Source organism: Oryzias melastigma, linkage group LG17 (genome assembly GCF_002922805.2).
Source record: "Oryzias melastigma strain HK-1 linkage group LG17, ASM292280v2, whole genome shotgun sequence".
NCBI classification, from domain to species: Eukaryota; Metazoa; Chordata; class Actinopteri; order Beloniformes; family Adrianichthyidae; genus Oryzias; species Oryzias melastigma.
In genome coordinates, this window is record NC_050528.1 from 32619377 (window position 1) to 32646204 (window position 26828).

General features: G+C 38.9%; 1 protein-coding gene across 10 annotated transcripts in view; it reads left to right on the top strand.

Moving 5' to 3' along the window:
- The window catches only part of LOC112151185 (partitioning defective 3 homolog), a 327527-nt gene that overhangs the window by 285128 nt on the left and 15571 nt on the right, over positions 1 to 26828 (top strand). For all 10 annotated transcript variants that reach the window (XM_024279951.2, XM_024279959.2, XM_036216447.1 and 7 more), the window contains one exon: positions 23694 to 23817. In XM_024279951.2, coding sequence (XP_024135719.1) covers positions 23694 to 23817 — 124 coding nt within the window. The remainder of the gene's footprint in view (positions 1 to 23693; positions 23818 to 26828) is intronic.

The window sequence follows — 26828 nt, forward strand, 5'->3', positions numbered from 1 at the left end:
TGGCTGACCGGTCCACAGCCCCAAAAAGGTTGGGGACCACTGCTCCAGAGCATCATATATATGGATTTATTCTGGTTGTGTTTACTAATGTTAAATCGAGTTTGAGAGGTACACAGAACGCGACACCTCCTGGTGATGTCACTCGCGACTGGAATTTTACTCCTGTAATGCAATCGTGTGCACGTTGTACCATTTAACCTGAATTTAATTTGAACAAATAGAGTACCTGATGATGAAGAAAAGGAAGAAAGATGAACAAGTTGTAGGAAATACCCACACAGGGAGACAGAAACACAAGATAAAAAAACAAGACTGGAAAACTCTAATATCTCGTATAGATATATCTCGTATTTTGCACTAACGTGGCTAACATGTCTAATGTGGCTAACACTTCTTACATGGCTAACTCTTTTGACATGGCTAACGCTTCTTTCGTGGCTAACACCTCTTACATGGCTAACACTTCTAACGTGTCTAAGATGGCTAATGATTCTAACATGGTAGCACTTGTAGCGCGGCTAACGCTTCTTCATAGCTAATGCATTTATCATGGCTAACACTTCTTATGTGGCTAACGCTTCTAACATGACTTAAGTGTCTAACATGGCTAACGCTTCTATCATGGCTAACGCTTCTATCATGGCTAACACTTGTAACGTGGCTAACCCTTCTGACGTGGCTTACGCTTCTATCATGGCTAACACTTGTAACGTGGCTAACCCTTCTGACGTGGCTTACGCTTCTAACATGGCTTATGCTTCTAACATGGCTAACACTTGTAATGTGGCTAACTGTATTGACGTGGCTAACGCTTCTAACATGACTTAAGTGTCTAACATGGCTAACGCTTCTATCATGGCTAACGCTTCTAACATGACTTAAGTGTCTAACATGGCTAACGCTTCTATCATGGCTAACACTTGTAACGTGGCTAACTGTATTGACGTGGCTAACTCTTCTAACATGGCTTACACTTCTAACGTGGCTAGCGAGTAGCATTTTACAAATACTTTCTATACTTACTGTGAACGCAGCTAGTAAAGTCTGTCTGACTGATTCATCTCTGACTCTTTTGTCTCACTTATTGAACCTTCTAGTTGGATGTGCTTCATATATGACAGAAGTTCAAAAGTAGCCTCTGAATTGACAGTGTGCCTTCGTGTGGAAAATACGATTGTGGTTCAGTTATGGCTAGATCTAAAGCTCCACTGTTAAAGGGTTAAAGTCTGGTTAATTTAAAACCATTTCCAACGAAGTCATACATTTTCTACTGTACCAAAATAATTTCTGAATAGTTTTTTGATCAGGTCATGACCTTAAGCTCAGACGCACACAGCGCTCCACATGAAGGACTTTTCTTTTTTCTGCTTCATCTTTTACAAAGTAACAGAACAAATGTCCCCCGACACTCTGAAGGAAGTGCTGGTTTATGAATGAATAAAAGCCGATGGAAACAATAAAATACAGAGATAAGGAAATAAAAAGCACATTACACTTTAACTCATGTGGAGCAGTGGCAGATGAAAATGTAGAGGATTAATAAATGAAGGATAATATGTGCAATCATTCAACATCTGTAGCACGGGCAGTGCTGTGTAAAATATGTTTAAAGTGATTGAGGAGCTTTGTTTCGGGATGGGATTGGCCGCCATTAGACCCCATTAGACAGAGCTCTCACAATAAGATTAACTGCACAAAAGACGAGGGTGGCGGGGGTCACGGTCCTGAGGCTACTGCTTGTGTCTCTTCCAGCCTCTCGAAGTGCATCCCTGCCATGATGAGGTTCCCATGAACACGCCAACACATTGCTCTTTCTCCTAAAGCGGCCTGGACACTCGGCTAATGGTCAAAGTGCCTTTTAAAGGGGCGCATTTAAGCCAAGCATTCCCCCCTCCGTTACCCATAATGCCTTATTTATGGTCCCCTGGCTCGCTATAAAGCCAACCTGTGTCAGCAACTGGCTGCGGGACCCCCGGGGTTTAATTCACTTCATGCCAGAACGTAGACTGCAGCCCGTCTGCATTCTTACTCATTCAGTTCGGTAGCACACAGAGCAGACTGAAACATCGTTCTGTAACCATGGGGATGATGTGGACATTTTACCTCATGTCAACCGGATGTGAACCCCTTACTCTTCTCAGAATTAAACTGCTGAAACCAAGTGTCTGTTTGTTCTACGAGGCTTTGAAGCTCTCAGTAACAGAAAAACAATTTAGAACTCTTTGTTTTCTTTCATGGCTTTCAAAGTGCAGAACCAACAATCTTTCGTAAATAAATGTCAGTCAAGCCTTTTATCCATTGAACAACCAAAAGCGCTCCTGTTCATCTAAGTGTAGAGTCCTGTGTTTGGTTCTGCCAATGATCAGCATGTAGTAACACCTTTTACACAAAAGTCAGCCGTTTTCCCTCTAAAATCAGGAATTTTCTGAAAGGTTGTGGCATCAAATTAAATCATGTTTCAGATTAAAATCTTAGACATTCATATATAATATATAGAATGTACTTATATTGTGCTTTTTGGACCACCTACTTTTCTCCGCCCAACTCAACAGTATTTCAGAAATTAGACAATTGGGTTTAATTTTAAAAAAATCCCTTTTTATGCTACAGTAGAATCAAAAACAACAAATATTTAAAGCTACAGCAGCCACAGTTGTCATGTTTAGAAAGTTAAACAGTTAATATTGGGAAAAATCTGTTAAACCAAACAGTACATTTGTGTAAAGTAGGAGTGAATGGGAAACCGTCCCCTGTGAAGACAAAATAAACTAAAATGTGTTTTCAGAACATTTTTACTATTGAATGCTGTCAGACTGCAGAAAATGGGACACAGAGAGTAAAAGTCACACTCCAAACCATACTTTTTCTATCTTAAAATCATTCCCTGTGATGTTTTAAATACGATTATGAAGTTTTTAGCCACGATCAAAAAGCCTTTGTTGTTTTTTTTAAGACATATTTCATGCACAGCAGCTGTAGCTCATTAGAATTACAATTCTGGGTTGAGGGCGGGACTATTGACACAGAGCAACCACGCCCCCTTCCCGTCGCTGAGAGCTCTTTTTGTGCACGGGCTTATAGCTTCAAGCTAACATTAGCGGTGCAAAAATAACAATATAAGATCAATCCAGTCGTAGAGCTTTGACACAGAATCTCAATTCTCTATGATGATTTTCATTGGAGTGGGTCTTTGAATTCAAGTTTTGATGGAATGTTTGGTGTCTACAATAAATCCAGAAGGCAAGGCAAGGCAAGTTTATTTGTATAGCACATTTCATGTACAGAGACAATTCAAAGTGCTTTACATAAAACATTAAAAGAAACAATCAAAAGAAATAGTAAAAATGTCATTCATCATCATTCAAATCATTAAAATAAAATTAAAAGAAAGTAAAAAGATTTTAATTTAAAACAAGCATAGATAAAAAGTGCGGACGTAAACTTTTGAATACATATTAATCAAATCAAACAATTTAAAGAAACAAATTTCAGAAACAATTTATTCAGCAAAAATCAAAAGTGTTTTTTCTATTTTAGTTTTTTTTTTTCTTTTTTCAAGTTTAGTTTCCTCAGCAAGCATCCTTTCATTTGCTCAGACGCCTTTAAAGTCTTCCTGACTGGACTTATCATCTGCCTTCTATTGTGAGCCTTCATTCTGCCTCATCTCCTCTCTGGAATATCTACTTCTAGTTTATTCCCTTCCTCCAATTATCTCTTTAGCTCATGACTCATCACTCTGACTCTTTTAAACCTTTTCATCCAACTGTGTCCAAACAACAAACCTAACTATTTTTTTTTTCCTTTTTTAATTTTCCAGTGTAAATGTTGTTGTTCACCTTTCAGCTTATCCCTTTCAGGGTCACCACAGTGTAACAGCACCCACTGTTCCACATCAGTGATTTGTCAGAGTTTTTACGCCGGATGCCCTTCCTGACACAACCCTGTACTTGAGGGTCACAGGGACCCAGTTAGGCAGCAGCATCAAGGGTCTTGCCTAAGGACCCAATCTGGGTGAAGATCAGTGGACAACCCTGGTATTGAACCCAGGGCTCCTGCGTGTCAGGCCTAGTTTCCCAGTAAATAACAATAAAAATAATAATTTTAAATGTTTGGCTCTGTTCTTGGAATCAAGGATTCCATGAAAAAATAGGGACACAGATGAAACACAGCTGCAGTAAAAATATACATTTTTTTATTTTTTGTTTTTTTTATAATGTCATGGTTGATTTAGAAATAACTTCATATGAGGTTATAGTTTTGCACCATATACTGCAATAAAAACATATTCAGTACTTTTATTTGTTTAGACTTTCTCTTTTCCTTACTGGCTTTTCTTGGATTTTTTTCATCTTTGGAGCTTTTTTTTATGTTTCATAAAAATCTCCATTTTCTTTTTGTTGTTTTATTGTTTTGTTTCTTCAGCTTTATTCCTGACCCTTTTGATTTATTTTAGACAGTACACACAAGAATAGAGAAAAACACAGACTAAACACATATTAAACATCAAACATTCATCGGTTGAAGTTCCTTCTCTCCTCTTCCTGTCATGTTTTGTTGTTGTTTTTCTTTGTCTAAAACTCAAACTCTGCCCTGTGACCCCCCCCTCCCTTTTTTTTAACCATCATCCTTCCCTTCTTTCCTGTTGTCCATCCTTCCCCCCTAAATCCCACTCATCTTCCTCATCTTTGTCTTCCATCTCACACTTTTGACAGTGTTTCCTAGACAGCACCCAGCTTCCCCCAGAGGGAATTGAACCGTGCAGAACGGTGTGACGGGTGTCTGCATGAAGCCATGTGCCACCGTTTTGAATTCATTGAGGGGGGGAGCTCTTTCTCATGTCAAGATGCATGTGTCTGTGAGTTGCATCAGCTGGTGGGGATTTCTCTCTACAAATTAAAAGCCTGGATTTATTACAGCTCCGACAAACGCTCCTCGTGTCAGACGTCGTGTCGTGCAGTGACTCATCTTTTAATAAAACTCGCAGAATTTCTTTCAATCTCCACAAGAGCTGACCTCAAAGCAGAGAGAGCCACAGAAATGCCTCATAGGGTGACCCTCAAACACAGCTGCACCCTGTAAAGAAAAGAAACCGCAGAAGAGGTGAAATTTCAGCAGAAATCTTTGATTTAAACTGACTCAGATCCTCAGTCCAGGAGACTTTGTGCCATCAGGTCTGTGTCCGCGGGGACAGCCAGGCTGCAGCTGCCTTAGCTGGAAGATGTTTTGACAGGAGTCAGGAGATTTGTCTGCAGACGGTCTGCTTTAGTGAAGAGCTGAATTCATTGTGAATTATTTTTGCTGCTCAAACCCTCTTCTGCCCAAGTATAGCTACGCTTGTAGATAAGGTTTTTTTCCTGTCGGAGGACTCTTATCTCTTGTGCTGAGAAAGTGTAAAATGATCACAGGGACGGTTTCGTTTTCAGAGATGATAGGTTTGGTGAGGAGATTGTGACAAAATTAATAAGAAAGAAAACTACTGATGTTGTTTATGATATGACATGAAGGCGTAGTATTTTCTAGCATAAAAAAGATGCTTCTCCAGTAACAACACCGCTTTATTCTTATTAAATGAAAGCAAACTATGTAGTCAGTTTTTATCATGTCTACATTTTATTTATTTATTTTTTGGAGTATGAGTTGCAGTTTTTTGCAAAAACAACCACTGGAGGGCACTGTAGGTGTCTGTATTGGTATTTGCTACTGACAGCAACACAGAAGAAGTGCTGCTCAGTCTTAAGCTGAGCTAGACGAAAATGTTCCAAAGCAACAGAGACGATAAAGAATTCAACTGATTTGGTGATCTGAGATGATCTGAGAGTTTAGTTGACTTGTTAGCATCTTTATGCTGTTTATCTGAATAGTCGTTCATATGTGACCCTATTATAATAGATTACTATGTTTCAGCGTGAATATTTTCAGTCTATTGCTGTTATCTATGACGTTGTTATGATTTGGCTTTCAAGGTAAAACGTCGATCTTGATCTCATATTTTATTAAATACATTACTACCAAGAGTGCGACTAAATATGTTTTCCTTCTTTATTGCTTTTTTTTTTTTTTTTTTTTTTTGCTGTTGCAACTTTTATTCCAGGTCAATTTATAGTCCAGCAAATATGGTACTCTACAGTTTGGTTCATACATTTTAACTTTTATGAAACTTATTTTTTTTGTAAATTAAGTTTAATTAGTTTGAAATAGTAAGCCATGAGAGTTTACTCTTATTGTTGCGTAAATACTGTATATTCAAATTTTCGTATAAAACTTAATGCATTCTCTCTAGATTTTCAAATGGTAATAAAAGCCTAAATGTTAATGTGTGTAAAAATGTGGCAAAAAAAAGAAAGTTCCTAACAGAATTGCTTTTGTCGCTTTTGTTTTGTCCTTGATGACAGAGGAACATGACACATGGGGGTTTAGGGCATTACAAAATATTGAGGGGAAAAGATTCAAACAGATCAAAGTAGCACATGAAATGTGTTTTTAAATGTGAAGCAGGATGTTTTGCAAATGTATTTTGGCTCGTCTGAAAGCCAGATGCATACATTGACTGTATATGATAACTGGACCAAGTGAGTGTGACGTCACGCATAGAAAATGACTTGCTATCAGTTCCAACCAAATCAGGTCAATTTAGTTTCCATTGTTTTATGACACGGACGCTGCCATGTTGGAGCCAGACAACGTCAGCAAGCAGTGATTGGTCTGAGTCAATGTTTCCATGGCAACCAGTCTCACCAATCAGGTCTGATCTTGTTGGAAGTCCACAACCCCACCACTTGAAAGCAAGTTTGGTTGATCTGTGAATGAAATGTTTCAAACGTTTGACGTGAGACCACATACTTTTATTGAGACATCTGATTGGTCAATTTAAAACTTGCAATGAAGAAAAAAATATCCGGAAAAAACGAGGATTACCAAAAAGGTATCAAAGCAAGAATGGTTATTCTGACAAATAGAACGACTGAGTAATAGCTGTGTATTTCTCAATACTAGTCTATGGGATTTTGACTTTTTGGAACTTCCTGTTTGAGACTTGAGGGGGGAGGAGTCACTCAGTCCAGTTCTCAAAAACAGTCAGTGGGTACAAACTGGTACAACTTTACTTCAAAGAAATGTTAAAACAACAAAAGTCGCTCAGAAAGTCTATTTTTTACCCAGGTGAATACTTTGAAATGCATAGGCAAAGATTATTTTTAAACAAAAAGCTTTTAATAAACAATGTTTGGATGAGTTAGGGGCTTAAAAAAGAAATACAACAAATATGTTTGTCTGCAGTTGACTTTTTTGCCATTGTCAGATTTTGATTTTAGACTTTTCCGTTTTGCACGGCTCGCTCCTCTCCTTTATCTCTTCTAGCGCTCCAAACCCCAGCTGCTGCTCTCTGGGGTATCTGACTTTAGGAGCCCTCACCTGTACTCCACATTAAATCACTCTAATGAAGGTGTTAATTACCATCATTAGCGCATGTACCAGCGGATCAGCTGCAGAGAGCGCCGCAGAAATACCAGCATTCCTGCCAATGCGCTCATGACCCAGAAAAACCTGGATTTGATACATAATAGATGTCAGACCATCTTCAAGCTGAATCCCATTCCAAGTCCCTGCTCCCCATTGCATTGATTGAACGTGCGCTATAGATTATCTACAATCTATAAAGTCTCCTTATTTAAATACGATGATTTCTTCTGTTGTCTCGTGCTCAATCAGTCTTAGTAAGAAGTAATAAATCCTAATTAAATGGGACGTGCAGTCTGTTTGTGTGTGCACATAATTTAGCACTCGTTATTCAGTGTGCTCGTAAATCAGGTCCTAAATAGTTTAATTTAGGTTGAAACGAGGAGCTAAAATGATCTTTGTGCAAGACGTCAACAGACTAGGAGGAGGACGCAGACATAAAAAACGATAAACAACTGAGAAAAATGAAAGTTTTTAATATTTTTTGTATGTTTGTTTTTAAACTTTTATTTAATGTAAGATGTTTTATCTTTGCCAACCAGCCGACTGGATCACAAATAAGGCGGGAAATGTCAGTGTAACTGATGATCTGATTCCTCATACATGACTCACAATGTAGAAACACGGTATGGTAATGGTAACAAACATCCATACCCTTCACTGTCATGCTCGTAAGGAAGCGCCCCCTGGTGGACTTGAACAGTATTATTTTGAAAAAATGGATAAAGTGAAGGAGGGGATCAGGGATCCTTCAAGTGCTAAAATAAGGGCTGGGTTGATAAAATCGATTATTCAATTAAGTTTAATACTGTAGATCAATAATTGATTCATAAAATATTAATCGATTTAGCGAATAAAGCTAAAGTCCGCTAGCTTGATGCTAGCGTTTAATGGAATTTCGAATAGGACGGCTAATGATAACACTCGGTCGACATAAACATGCATTGCTAAATTAATGAAGATCTTTATGAACTCACAGGTATGAATTTTCCAAACTCTTTTAAGGGGATATTTTTAAAGTAATCATTTGTGGTCTAAAACACAGTTTTTTGCTCATATTTTATTCTTCTTCTTGGAAAAAAGTGTAATGCTATAGCGCGATCACCACCTAGTGGTCAAACTGAAACGTCCTCCAGGAGAAGCAGAACAATGTTTCCAATGTTAATGATCTGAACATTTTAGTTAGAACTTCTCCTTTAGAGAATCCATGGAACACTGGATGATATTAACAATCTCATTATTTCACTGATACATTTACAGTATGTGAACTGGATCAGATTAATATACATATATTCAAAACATATAGTTGATTATTAATGTATTTCTAAACAAATGTGTTTCTTTTTATAATGTATAGAGTATCCCATCATCTTAGCTCTTTATAATGTATATATTATTTTTATGTTTTGCACTTATTTTACTCTGACTGTACCTGTGCTGTTGCATATTGCAATTTCCCCATTGTGGGACTAATAAAGGTTTCCTAATCTAAATGTGTAAACTAGAGATTGAATTGAAATAAATTGCTATCAAATCGATCCAGGCTCTTGTGAATCAAATCTGGAAATGATCATCGATGACCATCCCTAGTTGAAATATTTCACCACTGATATTTCATCACACCTCTAATCAAGAGCCTTTACCAATTGAAAAAAGCTTGTTCTTTTCACAAAAGCATTTCATTAACTTTTGCTTTTTTATATTTTTGAAAACAGTTGTACCGTCAAAAATACGACTTCATTGTGCATTACTGTTTATCCCTTTAACACCAGAGGCGTCGCTGGTGACGCTTATAAACAAAATCTTTAACATATTGTAACTTTTCAACAGGCTTCCGCCGCTTTTGTCCTTCAGAATCTCCTGGAACTATGTTGATCGTGCTAACAGTTAAAAAGTTACAGTAAATCAAGGAACTTCAACACTGGAGCTCTGGTGTTAAAGGGTTAAAGTCTCCTAGTTTGGCACAAAATGGGGAAGCATGATCAACCTTTGCACAAGAAAGTTGAGCTATTTTTTATTGCAATTCAATTTATATTTTGTCAAAATTAAAGCTAGTTTCATATATATATATTAATTATTGAGCTCTTAGACACGTTCTTTCTTTGAAATCTCTTCTTTAGAAGTCCACATTGATGATTCTAGCAGAAGCTCTGTGTCTGGAGTTTTCACCACCGTCTGCTGAATGTTACTTCCAAAGTCAGACTTTTCCAGTCTTACCAAACCCCTTTGATTTCCCGGCAGTGAATGGTTTCACTGGTTAGCATAACTGCGTTTTAATTTGCGGTCCGTTGGGATTTGGACGAGAGGAAGTGTGCGTCCTGCTGATGCTACGCCTGTTTCACAGTGGACCTCGTTGGTACGGAGGCAGGAAAGTCTTTGTCTGCAGAGCCAGGTGGCATTTACTGCTTCAGCTGGTTCAGAGGGATTGTTTTTTGGTGGAGGACAGGGGAGGAAGTCACCCAGGATTTCCTCCAAGATGCCGGCAGAAGCGTGGAGATTTTAGGGGAACAGATGTGACGTTTAACGTCTCCGACATCTGTTTCTCCGACCGAGGTTGTGGTCGTACAGTTGTCTGAGCTTCAGAGCCGCTGTAAAGATATAATCGCCTCTTGTTTAATTGGTTAATTTCTATCTTAGGAGTTCAGTACAACACATTTTCGATGATTGCTCCTCCTCTGAGAATGAAGACACAGCTTGGACGTGTTCTGCTGATAAGTTGGTAGTTAGCTCATTAAACGCTCTGCTGACCTTTAAACTCAAGTAGCAAGATAAAAAAAAAAACATAAACTAACTTGGCCTGTCAGATAATCGCTTTAATTGAAGTCCAGCTTCATCTTAGACTATTTCCATCCACAGTTCCTGACAGAAAATGTTAATAAGACCTGTGGGTCCTCTGGATTAGGAAAAGGAAAAATCGATGAAGACATCAGGGCTTCGTAATGTGTCCGAAAAACTTCTGCTACAGATCTGTAGTGACTGTAAGAACTGAACTGGACCCAATTCCAGGCAGTTCCCATCAAATACGTCTGTACTGTTATTCTCAAGAAAGATCCAAAATAGGATGAAATGACTCATAAATGTCAATGTTGCAGATATCGATCAATTATGATCCATTGGGAGATTTGGTACATTTTTTTTACAAGAGGTTAAGAAAAAACACTGTATTTACCAAAATTTGATCTACACAGTTTTAACATGGGTTAACTGTTTAAAAAAAATTATCAACAAATGTTACATTATTTTAATTCAGGAAGTAAAAGAAAGGGATAACATTGTGTACATAGTCAATTCTCGCCATAAAGTTTAGAAAACTATAGCAAAACTTTTCCCCCCAAAAGTGTATTTGAGGTTTAATGGAGGCAGCCATTTTGAAATGAGCAGGAAAAGCGCCTCTACTGCCCCCAGTGGAAAAATTATTAACTACAGAGCAGAATACATGGATTGAAGCATATACAATGGGGTTTTTAGTTTTTATATGCCTAATAAGACAGGGGGTCTCAGAAATGCATGTATCAAATATGATACCAATGGTTATATGGGATTCAAACATATTAAGATTGTATTTAAGAAAAATGTCAGGCATTTAATTAATGCGTGTTAGTTTAGTTTAATTCCAAAACTGTTAAACTGACCAAATTCTAGCCTGAGCTTCAGTGTTTTTCCTGGAATTCAGGGCGCACATTACCATGGCAATGGCACCACAGATACTCCATCTTTTTCTCTGAAATTGCCTGCTTTCATAAGATGCTTCTGCTTTCATTTGCCTCCCCTGCAGAACTGAAACAAGAGGTAAAAGGCCCCCTGTCTGCTGATGATAATGGATCCTAATTTGACTTAGATGATGATTTGTCAGATGCTGCTCATACTCGGGCTGGAAATGTTATGTAGAGCTCTGAAAATGGAAACCATTATAAGTGAGAGACCTATCTGTCACACAGCAGAGGAAACAAAAACAGAAAAAAACATGAGGACTGGACCCTCTTTACACCAGAAATTAGACTGCTCCAAGTTGATTTTCTTTTCTCCCTCAATGCTCTATTCACTTCATCTCGCGAGACTTGACAAAATTCATCCTCTAGCTCTGGAGACGAGCACCAGTCTTTCATAAGTAAAATGCAAACCCCCATTAGTTTTGTCTCCAGTCAATGGAGGGAGAGCTTTTTTTATGTTTCTAGTTGCCAAAAACAACCTGCAGGGTTGTGTAGTTCAATCTTTTGTATATACACAAAACAGGCAGGCATCTATCTTCTTTAAAGTCGTTGTGGATAATTTGATGATTATAATCTTCTATTCAATTAGCCTATTTTTCTGTGCTTAATTAAGACCTCTTTTTTTTTTCTTTGATGCTGTTAGACGTGTACCTGTGCCAACTGGCTGCTAACACTGCGCCCCTCAAATGCAGATTTTAGCCTCACTTTTCTAACAGTCGACATTTTTGATGTTTATCCAAAACATTAGGCCAATTTTGCAAATAATGGAGCCTCTGATGGAGGTCTAAAAAGCTTTAAAATATATATATTTTCCTCTTTTTTGTTTATTTGACAAAAAAATAACTCATTTTTAACAAAAGATGTCATCTTTGAACAAAACCTTATAAGTTTCCTCTTCAAAAGCTGATTCTTATTCAGTCTGAAATTCATTCGGACCTTGTTATCATTGTTAAGTTAAGCTCAAACCTCATAAAAATGTAAAAAAGCAAGTTGGACTCTAATGCTTCCCCTAATCCACAGCTGATAAGGCGGCGTGCTCTCCCGGCTGGTTTAAAAACCCTGTCCCCTCTTCCCCTCACGCTGTCATCCTGTGCTACGAAACTCTGCCAGTAATTTGCTCAACCTGTTTGAAAACAGTCGAAACTGGTTTGCACTCATGTGCAGAGTTGTAAAAGCAGCACTGAAAGGTAATGGTCCAGAAGAGTCTCCTTTACCGCCGTGTTTACGCACAGGAGGAATAATTAACATGTTAGTGATGCGGTTTGCAGTAATACCATCAACTTGGACGACCCTCTCTCAAAAAGCCTTGTTGCCTGGTTACAGTTTCTCCAGGTGATTGGATCCACTGAATCACCGTGATCGACTGTGAACGACTCAGACAAGTGATCTGCCAGCGTTGTTTAACCATGGCATCATGAAGACGATGACAAAACGCTGCCCATGTCCCTCCATTGACTCTGAATGGTGTCTAACACAGACACCGTTGCTTAACCCTAGATCATTATAACTGATCTCTCAGCCTCCAGAATCCTAATGTTGCTTCAGTAGCGCCAGAAAACATTGGTCCGTTAATAGCAATAAATGAAATGATCTGGAGGGCCCCGCAAGCCGGATCCGGCCCCTGGCCTTGACTTTGACTTGTGCTCTAGTCTGTACCAGTGAGTGAGCTGGGATGGAGTCCACATTGACACACTTGAAAGTTTATGTTTCAGATGAATTGATCCTGAAACAGACATTGGTTTAAACCTTTATCCCTGGAGCTTTATGTTTATGAGCCACTTTTCTCCAGCAAAATCTGCTGGAATGATCGTGTTAACGGTTTAAAAGTTAGAGTAATGTTAAAAATTTTGTGTTTAAGCGTCACCGGCGGCGCCTCAGGTGTTAAAGGGTTAAACGACAGAGAAATACAAAACAGAAAATCGAGCACTTCTGTCGTGATCATGCATAGAGGAGACCATCGTCTGGCATTGATGGATGAAATTATGGGCTGTTTTTACCAGAACATCAAGGCTCTGCAAGTGTGATGGTATGCTACATCAGGAGGCACTGGCAATGTGGATAGGATCCCACATTTCTTCTCCTATTTAGCATTTTAATGAAGCTGGATAGATAGAACTGAAACTGGATGAGCGTGACATAGGAACAGCTTCACTTACAGACCCGGCTTGTCACAGAAACATGGAATTTAAAGAAAATGCCCAGATGTTTGGACCAAGTCATTTTTAGAAGTTTCATCAAACATTTATGATCATAATTTGTTGGGGATTATTGCAAACATATAGCTCTTGTTGATCAAATCAAGCTTGACACGAATTTGTACCAAGATTTTTATAAAATAACGACATAATTTAGTCTGGAAATGGACAGAATGTTTTTGTATGTTATTATTAGAAATATTATACAGAAATCTAAACTAAAATGTTAAGAAGTTTCTCACCTCTTTGTCTTTGATTTCAATTGGCAGTTCTGTTTGTTTGTACACAGTGGTCAGTAAAAACAGTTTAAGCCATTTGTTGACACTTTATCTGACTATTTAAAGACAACACGTATGAAACCCTAAGACAGGAAGTATGTGTTAACACAAAACAATGTTGTATGATTGCTACTGTAATGGAAACCTGGAGGCCAGCTAAAACAGTACAGATTATGTATTTTAATCATAAATGGATTGATTATTCACAATATGAGTCTTCTTGTTTGGTTAAAATAGTACTAAGCCTCTCAGCTCTCACCAAGAGAACTCATACTCAGATATCTGCTAATTCAACTTAGCTAATTAAAATTGAAGGAAACTGAACAGTTTTATTTTGGTGTATGAATAATCTGCTCACACAGTCAAGACACGTTTAGCTAAAACATGAGAGGACAGTAGTTTACATTGCTAAGGTAGCTAACTGGATAATCTGGAGCTGTCTAAATCCCCACTCCTCCCTGGTTAGTGCACTCTATTGGGCATTTGCCATTCTGAGGAGTGTTCACATTTTAATTGATTATTCCAGTGCCCTGGAAATTTTCCCAGAAGTCTCTGGGAAAATCTGGTGTTCATCAATAATCACTCGATAGGTGAAAATAGACCACAATTCATTGTGTTTAAATGATTTTCTATTTAAAAATATATATTGTTGGTACATTTTTATAAATCATCAGGTTTTTATTACAATGGATTCATAAATATTCTTCGAAAAATGTTCATATTACGTTTTTATTTCGGTAAATGGGTGATGTCATATTTGCATTTTAAAAAGTAGGAAGCCTTTGTCTGAATTACAATAAGATCCATGGCATCCATGGCATTTGGAGTTAGTTCAGGAGTTAGAGAGTGGTGAGGATTTTGGACACAGAGTGGGTTTGCTCACTTGAAGTTTGGCTTACTGGAAGTTAAGCTAACAGGGTCTTTAGTGCAACCCTGGGCCTCTTTACATTAAAATGGGGTCATCTGGACCTCAAAAGACAGCACGCTGAACTTTTTTTTAAAGGATTTTTTAAATCCTGGTGTCCGTAGCAGACATAAAGTCCTGGAGTTTAGCTAATTGGATCTTTAGCTAACTTGAGTTAAGCTAACTGAGCCTTTAGCTAGCATGGAGTTACGCTTACTGTGTGTTTACATCATTTCAAGTTTAGCTAACTTAAAGTTGACTTAACTGGGTCTTTAGCTAGCTTGGAGTTTAGCTAATTGGGTCTTTAGCTAACTTGAGTTACACTTACAGGGTCTTTAGCTAGCCTGGAGTTTAGCTAACTGTGTTTTTAGATAACTTGAAGTTTATCAAACTGAGGAGTTTAGCTCACTGGGCGTTTAGCTTACTTGGAGTTGAGCTATCTGGGTCTTTATCTATCTCAGAGTTTAGCCAACTGGGTCTTAAACTTACTGGGTTAAAAATATAATTTCTATCAACTATTTTGGATTAATTGTCCATTAAAGAAAAAAAAAAGAAGAAGACACTTGTTACTCAAGTTGTTTTGTTTTTCTTCATCCTCCTGTTATTTTGATTGGAAGTATCCACATGTTCTACTTTAATATCAGTCCTGTATGTTGGCAGGACAAAGGATTTATTGCATAATTTGAGGGCGGAGCTGCTGTTAAGCCAGATAGAAAATGCTCCGGCAGGTTTTACGTTGGACCATTGAAATGTGGCTCATCCCACGGTCTGATAGGATTTAGTCTGTGACGTTGAAATGCATTTCCCTCTGTCTGTCAGAAGTAGGCCGGTGTTACAGATATCAGAATCCAGCCAATTTATTTGCTTTTAAGTGAACAGCCTGCCATCAATATGTTGATGTGAGCAGGCATGAAATTGGGCTATATATTAATAATGGTCGCGGTTCTCCGCCTCCGGTGTTGCTGTAGCTTAACATGTAAGGAGAGTTCCCCGTCTTGCTTTATGAGAGCCAGAGACAGCTCGCATTAATACCATTGAAAAAAAATCACCATCTCAGACGCTCTCCTAGAGGAGCCCCAGGAAAAATAAAGATGGCCCATAAAACTAAAAACCAATTAAATCCAATCCCTTTCATAGATGGATTCTAGTGTTTACTGTCTGCTTTGTGTGTCGACACCCTGTGGGACTGCAGACTCAGGCTGAACCTACCGTTCCTGATCAGATCTCAGGGGTTAATGTGCAGCAGAAAATTGCCCTTTTTTATTATTCATTCCACTTTTTACCTATGAATGAAACTAGTTCTATGATGAAAAGTGTTTAGTTTGTTATGAAACTTTTGGCTTTTAAGCTATTAAGTAGAATATAATATCCAAATTTGTGTGGATATTCTTCAGCTGTCTAAAGGAAATCTCACTTGGACGTTTGCTTTTGTTTGCATAGTTTCTAATCTGTACATTTGTCAACACGCTGACCACTTTAGTCTCATTTAGATGGTTGACGTGATGAAACACATGGCAGTCGTTGATAATGAGCTCCTAAGTGTTGTGATATTGTATCGATTGGCATCTAATTAGCATGTTTCTGCAGATCGATGTCCCTCTATCCAGTGTCATGAGGTTAAGTCCAAGTAATCCAGTGTGGAGACAAAATCTGGCTAATAAGAGGCTAAGTGGTAACAACATGAGGACCCTTCTGACCTTCTAATCTTCCCTCTGCATGAACACAACACCAGTAAGCCTGAGATTAACCAACCAGCTCTTAACTTTAAAAACTCAACTGTGTTTTATTGTGGAGCTTCAATAAGATCTTTGATTGTCTGTTTTAGCAACATGTCATTCTTATTTATTAAAAAACTATGCTCAATGTTTATCTACTATAGTTATCTAAAATAGTTTTTAAGCGCATTAAAATACTTCAAAATGTAAAATCAAACTTTATTCCTAAACCACTCTTCAGACAACTGTAACACAAAGGGATTTACAGGCTTAAAATAATAAAAAATGACGTTATTAAAAATACAGAACGCCCTCCTGATGCATCCAACATAATGAAATATAAAATGGCATATAAATAAAACAAACAAATGTTTGAAATGAAACAATATTAAATATTTGATGACGTAAATGCAAGTTGGTCACCAGTACAACTGTTGATTGTGCATTCTACTGGACTGTACTGAACTATTGAACTTTATGAAGAAGGAAACCAATAAAATGGCCATACTTCAGCATCAATAGTTATTAATAGGGTTATGCATTGGCAAGAGTCTGGAAATGCAGCATTTTTTATGAATTCTATGCAAAATTGACTTTTATTTAAACAATTCTATTAAAAAGAAATCCTAGTAAAATTTCAGGGTAGTTTTATGTGAGATCTTCATAAATGCAAATGAGATGCATTAGATGTTTTTCTGTTTTCTGTACACTTTTTGTCTAGAATATTATAGCACAAGATATTAGAGGCCAATATTTTGGAAATCCATTTCTTATAATAGTTTAGGGAAGACTAGTACATGCAGCCTTAAACATGACATTTTCTCAAACAAAAACTCAGAAATTTATTTTATTAAAAAGGAAAATATGAAAATGACAATTATATGCAAATTTGTATTAAAATATAAGTACTATTGTACAAATGCCCCTAAATTTAACATCTTTATGTAACAAAGGTATGCATATTAGTTTTGTAATTGTTTAAAAACCTGCATGAAGCCATTGTGGGACAAAGACATCAGTGCACTATGTCACACGGTTGCAGTCTAATCCGTGAACAGGCTTTCTCAGCAGCATCAGTCTTCCTTTTAGCCTTCCATAAGCCTTCGATCAATCGATCGGCGTTATCGCTCCCAGCATCGCTGCTTCATTTTTCACATCTGCAGCTGCTGCTGTGAAGTTCACCTGATAAGACTCCAGGAATGAACCTCCACAGCTGCTGCGTTCAGGACGCACACACATAACCACGCCGTGCACTTATTTTCTTATTCAGCCCGTATCACGCCATCGGGGCATGTTTATTTAACAGGCTGGAGGCGGCTAGTCAGCACAACAGTCACATCAGTCCCATGACTACCCATGCTTAATTAAATCTTTAATTAAGATGGCTGCTTTTAATTAAAAAAAGTTGGTTATTTTGAGGTGAGGATTACTGGCAAATGAATTGGTTGGCATATCAAACAATCCAATCCATGTATAATCAGGAGAGGTTTTATTAAATCAGCCTCGATAAATGGATTTATTGGAGAAAAACGTATGAGGGACTTTTCAGTGGAAACCAACGATGGCGCTCCTGTTTCCTCAAGGTCACCCTGATTATAACCGCCCTCCACACTCGCCACGAGGGTCTTACGAGGTGTTTCCAGCTGTTTCCTAGTGTTTTACTGCTGGAATGAGAATGTTCTGGTCAGAAGTTGTAAAACTTCAGTCGACTGCTGGTCCCGGTCTGTTTATGAGCTGCCCTGAATGAGACCCTTCACTGTTAATCTGCAGGATTAGGGTCCATCAGCTGCCATTTCCTGTAGATGGAATCGTCCATGGCTCTCTCTGAAAGCAGTGACGCTATCATGATGGCAGACTGGATTAATCCAGTTACAACGGCCTCCTCTCCCGATAGACGAGGCCCTAATGGCTTCCACCTCAACCACAGAAGTTTGTTTTCTGAAGACGAAGCGTCCTCAATGAATCACTGCTGCTTCGTGGGCGTGAGATCAAGAACTGCTTTCTTTCAAGGAGAAACTCTGTTACCATCTGAGAATTCGGATCATCAGCCTTTTCCCAATGAGAAAAGAATGATGGAGGCAACTAAGTTACAAGGAGCTTCCTGGGCTTTGATGCTCTGGTAAGTTTTTTTTCTGTAAAAATGGAAACAAATTTAGCTTAAACAACATAAAAGATCATCGTTTTCCACATTCACTGAACAAACTTTGGTTAGACAGATAAATCATTTTCCCACAGAAAGAAAACATCGAAGGCCTCTCTGACTTCCATCCATCTGTGCCTGAAGCCAAACTTTGTTTTTCTTCCACCAACTTTAGATTGTTTTGTTTTCTCTTTAATTACCATGAATAATATAATCCATATAGCTTTGTTGATACAGAAAAAATAAATGATGCTCGGATAAATAAGACTCAAACAAAACATTGCAAGGTAATTGCTTAGATCTGGAATTATAATAGCCTCATCGTGTAAAAGTTTCTTTAAAAAGTGTTGAGAAAAAAGGAGACATACTTCATTAATAATTACATTTATATGGAGCCAAATCAGGGGCCATAAATATTTGAAACCCAAATAAAACCTTTTGGTTAAAAAAAAGGAAAATATCCAAAACTTTTTGCTATTTTAAAATAAACTGAATTATTTTCAGCTTTTTCTAGGTTTCAAAACTCCAAATTTCAATTTCAAAACTTTATTTCAGTTTCAAATCTTTTTTCGCTTTCAACTTTTTTATTTCATTTTCGAATCTGAAAATTTCCATTTCAAAACTTTTGGCCTTGTTGTGGCGCATTGGGGCGGGGCTAATACGAAGGACCGATCAAAATGGATGAGGGTGGTAACTTCAGTCCTGGTGCATTCACTGACTCTGAGAACTGTGATCATTACGGTCAGAAAAAGGCTGTTTAGTCTGTACTATCACAATCTGAAGTTGTCCCAAGACGGGTGTAAAAAGCAGTTTTATTGAGTGCAAACCGTGCGTCCAAAACGCTGTTCTAGTTCAAGTTTATTTTAGAAAAGCAAAAAGTTTTGACATTTTAAATTTTTTTTGGGGGCCAAACATCAATATATATATTTTAAATGTTTTGTTTGGGTTTCAAATATGTATTAGCTCCATACATTTATCCCTCTGAACAGAGAATGGAAAAATGTGAAAAATAGTGTCTTCACATTCGGACGTTATGAACCCTCCAGATCTTTCTAGAAGCTTTATGTCTGGCACTCCTCCTGATGCTTCAGTGTGCAGCACCACAGCGTTAGCAGGTCTCTGGATTGAGGCTGAGGCGGCAGCGTCTCCGCAGGATGCACGGCTGAGCGTGAAAAGCACGATGCGTCCGGGCCTGACCGGCTTTGCTGGCTGACCCACGGCCCTCTTATTGAGTCCCACTCGACGAAGCCTCACGGTGACCTTTCAGCCTCATCCGGCGGTGGCAGATATCGAGTGAGTCTGTTAGAGGGATGAAGCTCATCGCAGAGCAAATTTCAGCCTGCTGTTATTCTGTCTCTGGGGTTTTTGGGGCAGGAAAGTTGTTTTTTCCATGTTGCTCTTCGTCTGATTGATTTACAGCAGTTTGGACGACTGGAGGATTGGAGATGTTTGAGCCCTTTATCTGAGCTCTCCTCGGTCTCTGGTGGTCGCACTAATGATGATACACTTTTGATTAAAAAGCTGAAGCGCCGTCTCTGGAGAGGCGGTGTCTGTCATCTGACAAATATTGTATTTAAAGCCAGACTGCCCTTTTCCCACCTTTTTCCCTTTAGCTTGTCAGATGTTCCCTTCTTTTAGCTCCAGTCTTACACTTTTCTTTCAAAAGCGACACGGAGGCTGTGACCCATCACTGCTGGGTCAGACGAGCAGCATTTATTAGGTCAGCTGAGCTTTAAAGAGGCAGAGGGAGTGTTGCATGTCATGGAGATTAGCAGGATTGTGTCTGACATGCTCCTGGTCTTTAACGTCTGGCTTTTCCCTGTCTGAGTGATACAACAAACAGCTGCTGAATCACACGATTATTTTATTATTTTTATCTTCTTATCTGGCTTTTATTCAGTCAGATTTTTGTTCCAGAGTTTCATAAAACATATAAAAGGTTCCTTGTCTCAGTAGCAGAGCTAAAATAAAAAAAGTTTGATATTTCTGTTTGCACAGATCTGCAGGTCTGACCTTTTGGATCTTCAGAGATAAGGCCGTCCCCGGGAATTTGCTGGCAAAAGTCAACACCTCCCTGCTGCTGCTCCACTCACCGACCCCGACACTTGAATTTATTCACGCTGTATGAGAGGGAAACGTGTTAATTACTTTCCTCTGCTGGAGCTCCCATTAAGTCGAAGCTCTGCTCGCCTCTGACTTTCTGTGCTAAAAAGTTTGTTTACAGCAACTCAGAAAAAGTCAACTGGTGATTCATATTTGAGGAACTTTTGATAGAACAAAACCTGTTTGCCTTCTCTCTTTAAAGACCCACTCTGATGAAAGTGGCGTTTCCAACATGTTCTTGTGGCATTTTCTCATGATGGGAAAACATTTATAAAGAAAATTAATGTTAAAACTGCATTTCTGAGTATTTCTAAATTCAGCCTCCTGTGAAACAGACAAACAATACTGTTTGAAAAACATTGTATTTGTGACGTAGAAAACACGCTGAGCAGATCACAGGATACCTGCTGCGCTCCATTCTGATCCATCCACTTATAGACAAATAGATCCATGAATGTCTTTGTTTTCCTCATCTGAGCTGAAATCTGGATCTAAACTGTACGGCTGGACAGCTACAATATTTTTGTTGTACTGATCAATGACTTATAAAAGCTAGATTTGCTTCACTAGCTGTTACGATTGTTGCATGTATATAAAGATTGACGCCATATTGGAAAGGGCAGTAATCAATGAGATACAGCTCAGCAGAGACAGTAAAATGACCATACAATGTTTAATTATCATCACAAGATAATACCCAGGTCATGGTAAGAATGTTTATGTCCAGTGCAACAGAAAAACATTTCAGACTTTTCTATAAATAAATACATAATTAAATAAGAAACATAATGCACACCTGATGAACGGTCGTAATTGTATTCAAATCTACACACAGAGAAACATTTACACAAATTGTCAGACTCCTCGGTCCGTGTTTATAAATGAGCTGGGTGGGCAGTCGCTGCAGACCTCTTGAGCCCATCGTACGAGGTCGGCGTGACACGGTCGGAGTGTACGGGGAACTGTTCGCCCTGGTCGACGGTTGCCCTGTCCCTCCCGAGGACGGGAGAGCGGGCACAGCGAGCACCTCAGTGCACGCCCCCAGAGCAGCGAGGCCTGGGTGGGGGTGTTGTAAACCACACAGTGGTCGGGGATATAAACTCGCTGGCCTCCGCTTGCTGCTACTGAGAGAATCTTGATTAGGTTTTTTTCCTCCACTCAGTACTATGCTTTCATTCAGCGGGTCATTCTCTAAAAAAAAAGATCGGTGGTCCTGCCAGGAAACGTGGAAATAGTGTGAAGTCTAAAGCTGCCATTGACTTTGAATAGACTCCAAGATCAGCCTAAACGTTCATTATTGAGAGTAAACTCACTCAGATCTTGTTCAGATGTTTTCTAGAAGTTCTCCTTTATCAGCTGACAGCAATAATTTACTAGTGAAAAGTCACATTCTAGTTTTTCTAGATCTGTTTGTATAAATGTAACACAGCAGTGAGCCGGCATCTATGCCATTCCAATATGGCGTCCAACTTTGCGTAGGCAACAAGCTAGCATAGCGACGCTAGCCTGTATAAGTCAATGTCACTGATAATGTTAGAATGGGGGTTTGAGGGGCTGTAAGCTAGCGGGACAGAGTGTAAACAGATGGATGATGGGAAGTGGGGTGGAGTTACTCTGCCCACAACTCAGAGGTGAATTTCAATTGAATTCCTTCCACTCTGCAGAAATTATGTCCACAAAAACACTTTTTTTTTTTATTTTGGCCAACGAAGGCAACACCACTGGGAACACTTTTACAGAAGATAAAATGATGATCAGAGTGGGACTTTAAATGTTTCTGTGCAGAATAGAATACATAAAATCTTCTGCATTGTGCCTCACACTTAAAAACCAACCTGTCTTAGCCAAAACCTGTTTATTAAGATCAACATAAACTACTTTTAGTCTGTCTGCATTTGTTTATGTGAAGAACTAAAGATTTTCTTTTTAGAAGTTTCAAATTTTGAGAAAAAAAAAATGTTGAAATTTCCTGAAGTTTAGTTAGACGAAGTTCTTTAAATCAACTTTTGAATCTGAGTCAAAACGAAAATGTATGCACACAGAGAAATAAAATGCTGAATTTGTACTTATAGATCCCATTGACTTTTTTAGTTAAACTAGTTAATTACAATGTTTGTTTGAAAGATTGACGGTGAACACGTTTCTGCAAACAACTTATCCTCCTAGTTTTTGCTGCATTTCCGTTTTGTCTTGGAAAATGATCTGATCCTGATCCTGGAACTGTCAGATGCTTCATGTGTCATTGTTACATGCACAGTAAAAGTGTAAAAGGGCTCTATGATCAGTGCATCATTCATTTAAAAAAATAAAAAGCAGTAAATAATTTCCAACTTTTACATAAAGTGTGCATCATTTGGTCTTTGAAAACAAGAAATTACAACTAATTATACATATATGAAATAATTAAGCATTTTAAAGTCATTTAAGAGCAACAAATTACAACTTATTAATTTAAAACTAAAATTAGGAAGTTACTCTTAGAAAGTTGAGTTAAAATTGTTCTATCTGTGTTTCAGATTGAAAGCAGTCACTTGTATCTCAGTTTAAACCGTTTGGAAAAGAGTTTTCCTCATTTAAATCTCTATTAACATGAGCAGTAAAAGCCTTAGTATTTGATGTAGTCCGACCTTTTGCCGTCCTCACCCTCACAGCCAACAGCCCAAATGTCTGAAAGAACGTTCAATTTTTAATCGCCGAACATTTTAGCCGCTAACACAGCTTTTATTTTGCGAGCGGGAGTGTATTTGTTCACTGTAGCATGAGAAAGTTGCAGCATCGGCAGCGCTGTTTGATGTGTGCACTGCGGGCCCGCGCGCCACAATGGCGGGCCAGCAGCTGAATGATGCCAGGGGAAGCGGGGGTGTTCGGGTGCCGCGCCGCTGCTCACCGTTCACCGCTACTCTTTGTTCATTGTTATGAATAATACATCAGAGACGCATTAGTTTGATTCATATTGCTGGTGGCTGGGCTGTGAGCGCGCTCCGGGCTCGGCGCTCACTTATCACGCTCCGTGTTTTATGTGGGTTGAGTCTGTATGTGTCAACTTTTGATCAATTCATGGACGGAGCGGGCTGGACTTGAAACAACGCCGTCCTGGGGGCCGTTTCCGGCACAGCTGATGGAACCAGGTCACTCGTTCACAATGGCCCTCTCATGCTCATCTGTCTTCCCCCTCCCTCTTCTCTCTCCCTAGTAACCGGCTAACTCCTAGCAACCACGACCGGATACAGAGGCTGCGGCAGGAGTTCCAGCAGGCCCAGAACGTCCCGGACGACCCGGACGACCGCAGAAGAACCTACAGCTTCGAGCAGTCCTGGGTGAGTGTGTGAACTCCACCACTCCACTCTGACTGTCAGGAATGATGTCGATCAGTCCCGGAGTACGGTGCTAACCATCACTAACCCCTCCACCAACAAAACCTCAGGATCTCCATTAACCTCCACCAGCCTTCCAGGCTTGTTCATTAACTGTCTGCATGCAGGAGATCTCACACCTCCTGACACCACTAACCCCACCCGTCTGACACAACCCGCCATCCATCGTCCCGTTTCTGTCATCCACAGACGCGCCCACCACCTCCACGGATTGTCTTCATTTTTACTGTGCCTTTTTTTGTTTTTAAAGTTCAAAGTCAGGCTTTTGTGCTTTTAAACTGGCATGTATTCATTATGGAGCCTCTGCAGAGGCATAATTAGTGCACTCCAGAGCAACGAGGGGTAATCCTCAGCGAACAAATCCTTCAAAGTCTTTAGAGATGATGAAATCGCTTGTCATATATTTTAAGTATTCATTCTGTCCCTTCTGCTGGTGCGCCCCCAGTGTACTTGGTTTTACAGTTTTCAGAAGTCCTGATTGTAGCGACGGGAGGCTCTTAAAGTATTTTAATTTTTATTTCAGCAAACACTTCTCTGAGTGGAACAACATGTTTCTGTATTTAACGCAAACTGGGTCTGGAGTACAGATATCAGCTCACACAGTGGATGTAGACGATGGACAGAACCTGTTCCATGTTAAAGGACAGGTCCACTTGTGTCCTGAACCACACTTTTCCTCTGCACACAAAGTATTTATACACAAACACACACAGACTCGTGTGTTTGTGTACACGTCTTTATTATGCTGTTTTTAATTAATATAGTTTACACTTTTTGCTCTGTTTTTTGGTTTGTAATGGGAAAATTTGTGACTTCTAATTAAAGACATGCATGTATTTTATCATGTGTCATCAAGCCTTTGTTTTATCATAAAATGTTTATCAGAAGATTTTAGGTCAATCTGATGATGAAAGAATTTGCAGAAAACGTTAGTAAAAAGTTAGATTTTCTCTGATCAATTGATTTATCTAAAGAACATATTTATGATGCACAAAAATGTGAAGAAGAAAGTTGCTAAAAAAATCAATTGATAATGTATTTTTATACTATTCCTATTGAATCATAAACCAGAAAAGTTAAGATTAGTAGTAATAAGGAAAACAGACAACGGCCCACCAAACAGACCAACGAAACACACTGTTCCCCGCGTATTCACGTTTATTTATTCACGGTTTCACGTATTTGCAGATTTTTTTTCCAGTCACGTGAATCTTCCATTTCGTCACAAAAACTCAGACAACTCAAGACACTTGTTTGAGATGTTTGTGTCTGAACGAGGTGCTGCACGGAAGGGCAAGGCAAGTTTATTTGTATAGCACATTTCATGTGCAGAGACAATTAAAGGGCTTGACATAAAACATGAAAAGAAACCGGGGATCCCGTCCGCACTCCCCCTCCTCCCTCCATGCCCTCGAATGGAGAAATGACATCAGCTGACTGAGAAGCGGCCAACACAATCCTGATATGCTGAAGATGAGCGTTTATTATTTGATTTAGGAGGAAGCTCACAGAGACAGAGGGACACTCCTCAACTGCGTTATAAAGTACACTGTCACTGCGGTACGGTCTTTTGTTCTGAATTAAAAAAAAAAGCTCTTTATGTGGAGTTAAGTGTTTTACAAAACATGATAAGAAGTGTTTTTGATGAGTATGGACCAATACAGACATCCTTCGGCCACGGGGGGTGGGGGGTTCTCTGTATTCGCAGATGCCTCTGGTCACTAAGGGGGGGAATACTGTAAGAGTTAAAAGTGTCATTTTTGACTTGAGTTGTTTAAAACCTTAAGTGGGAGTACGTTAGCTTCACTGGGAGGATCCTATTCAACAAATGAAGTCTTTATTTGAAAAGGAAGTCATCCAAAGCCTTTTTTTTTTTGAGAAATGTATACAAACATAGTTGTTTTAAATAAAGTTTAGCCTCAAACACAGAAGGGGTTTATACAAATATAATATCTTTTATTTTATATTTTATCTTTTTATTTTTCTGGGTTTTTTTGTCAAAGAAAGAATTAATTTATGTATATTTTTTTAAAATAGTAACAATGCAACTCTTTTTTAAAATTTCCAAAGGGGTGAAATTAGACTTTGTGGGTCCAACAACGTGTTGAGAAATAGTCCTGAACGGCTCTATTACTGTTAAAGTTTGCAGACCCCTTGTTGAGGGTTTCCACCGTTTAGGCAAAGCTTTGATGAGGTTAAGAACCGCTGTGCGTTCCGGCCTCCATTGTAAAGGAAGAGCAGGACAGTGTGGGAATCAGGAGCACGGGTCCCTCCGCCTTTGTCTCACACCAAGCGAGCATCCTCTCAATTAGAGCCCCTGACAGTGTAACAGCTCCTTGTTTGTTTATGTCAGCTGACGCTTTCATTGTTTCCCACGAAACCTGGGTTTCTGTCCCACACTATTTTTTTTTTTTCCAAAACAGACACCAGCTTTTGTTTCAAATTCTAACTGCTAATCAGAAGCATGAATCATTTGATTTTGAAATGATTTCGTCGGGCTTCCAGACTACTTTCAATGTTAATAGACTCCTGCCCCGGTCAGGCTGTATGGAAAACAGCAGTATGCATCTTTGGAATTGAATTACCGTCCACTTGCACATATTGCATTTTGTTGCTTTGTCTTACTTGTGTGCAGCAAATCTCAGAGCCTGGTGTCATTTTTCCTCATTTACCTACAGCTGACCCACTTCCAGCCTGTGCCAGATCCCTGCCACAGATGGGACCATTGAAAAGCAGGGAAAAAAACGGATGATATTTCCCTTAATAACAGCATCCATCAAAAAAATAAAAAAGAGGAAGTTGTTTATGTTTAATTATTGTGTAGTTTGGGTGATTGTAATTAAAAAAACATTTTGTTTTAATGGAAATCATGTAATCTCTATTTGCTCAGAACTCACCTTTTTTAGGGTATTTTATGTACAATGGTTTAGTTTTTCGAGTTTTTAACATTTCTA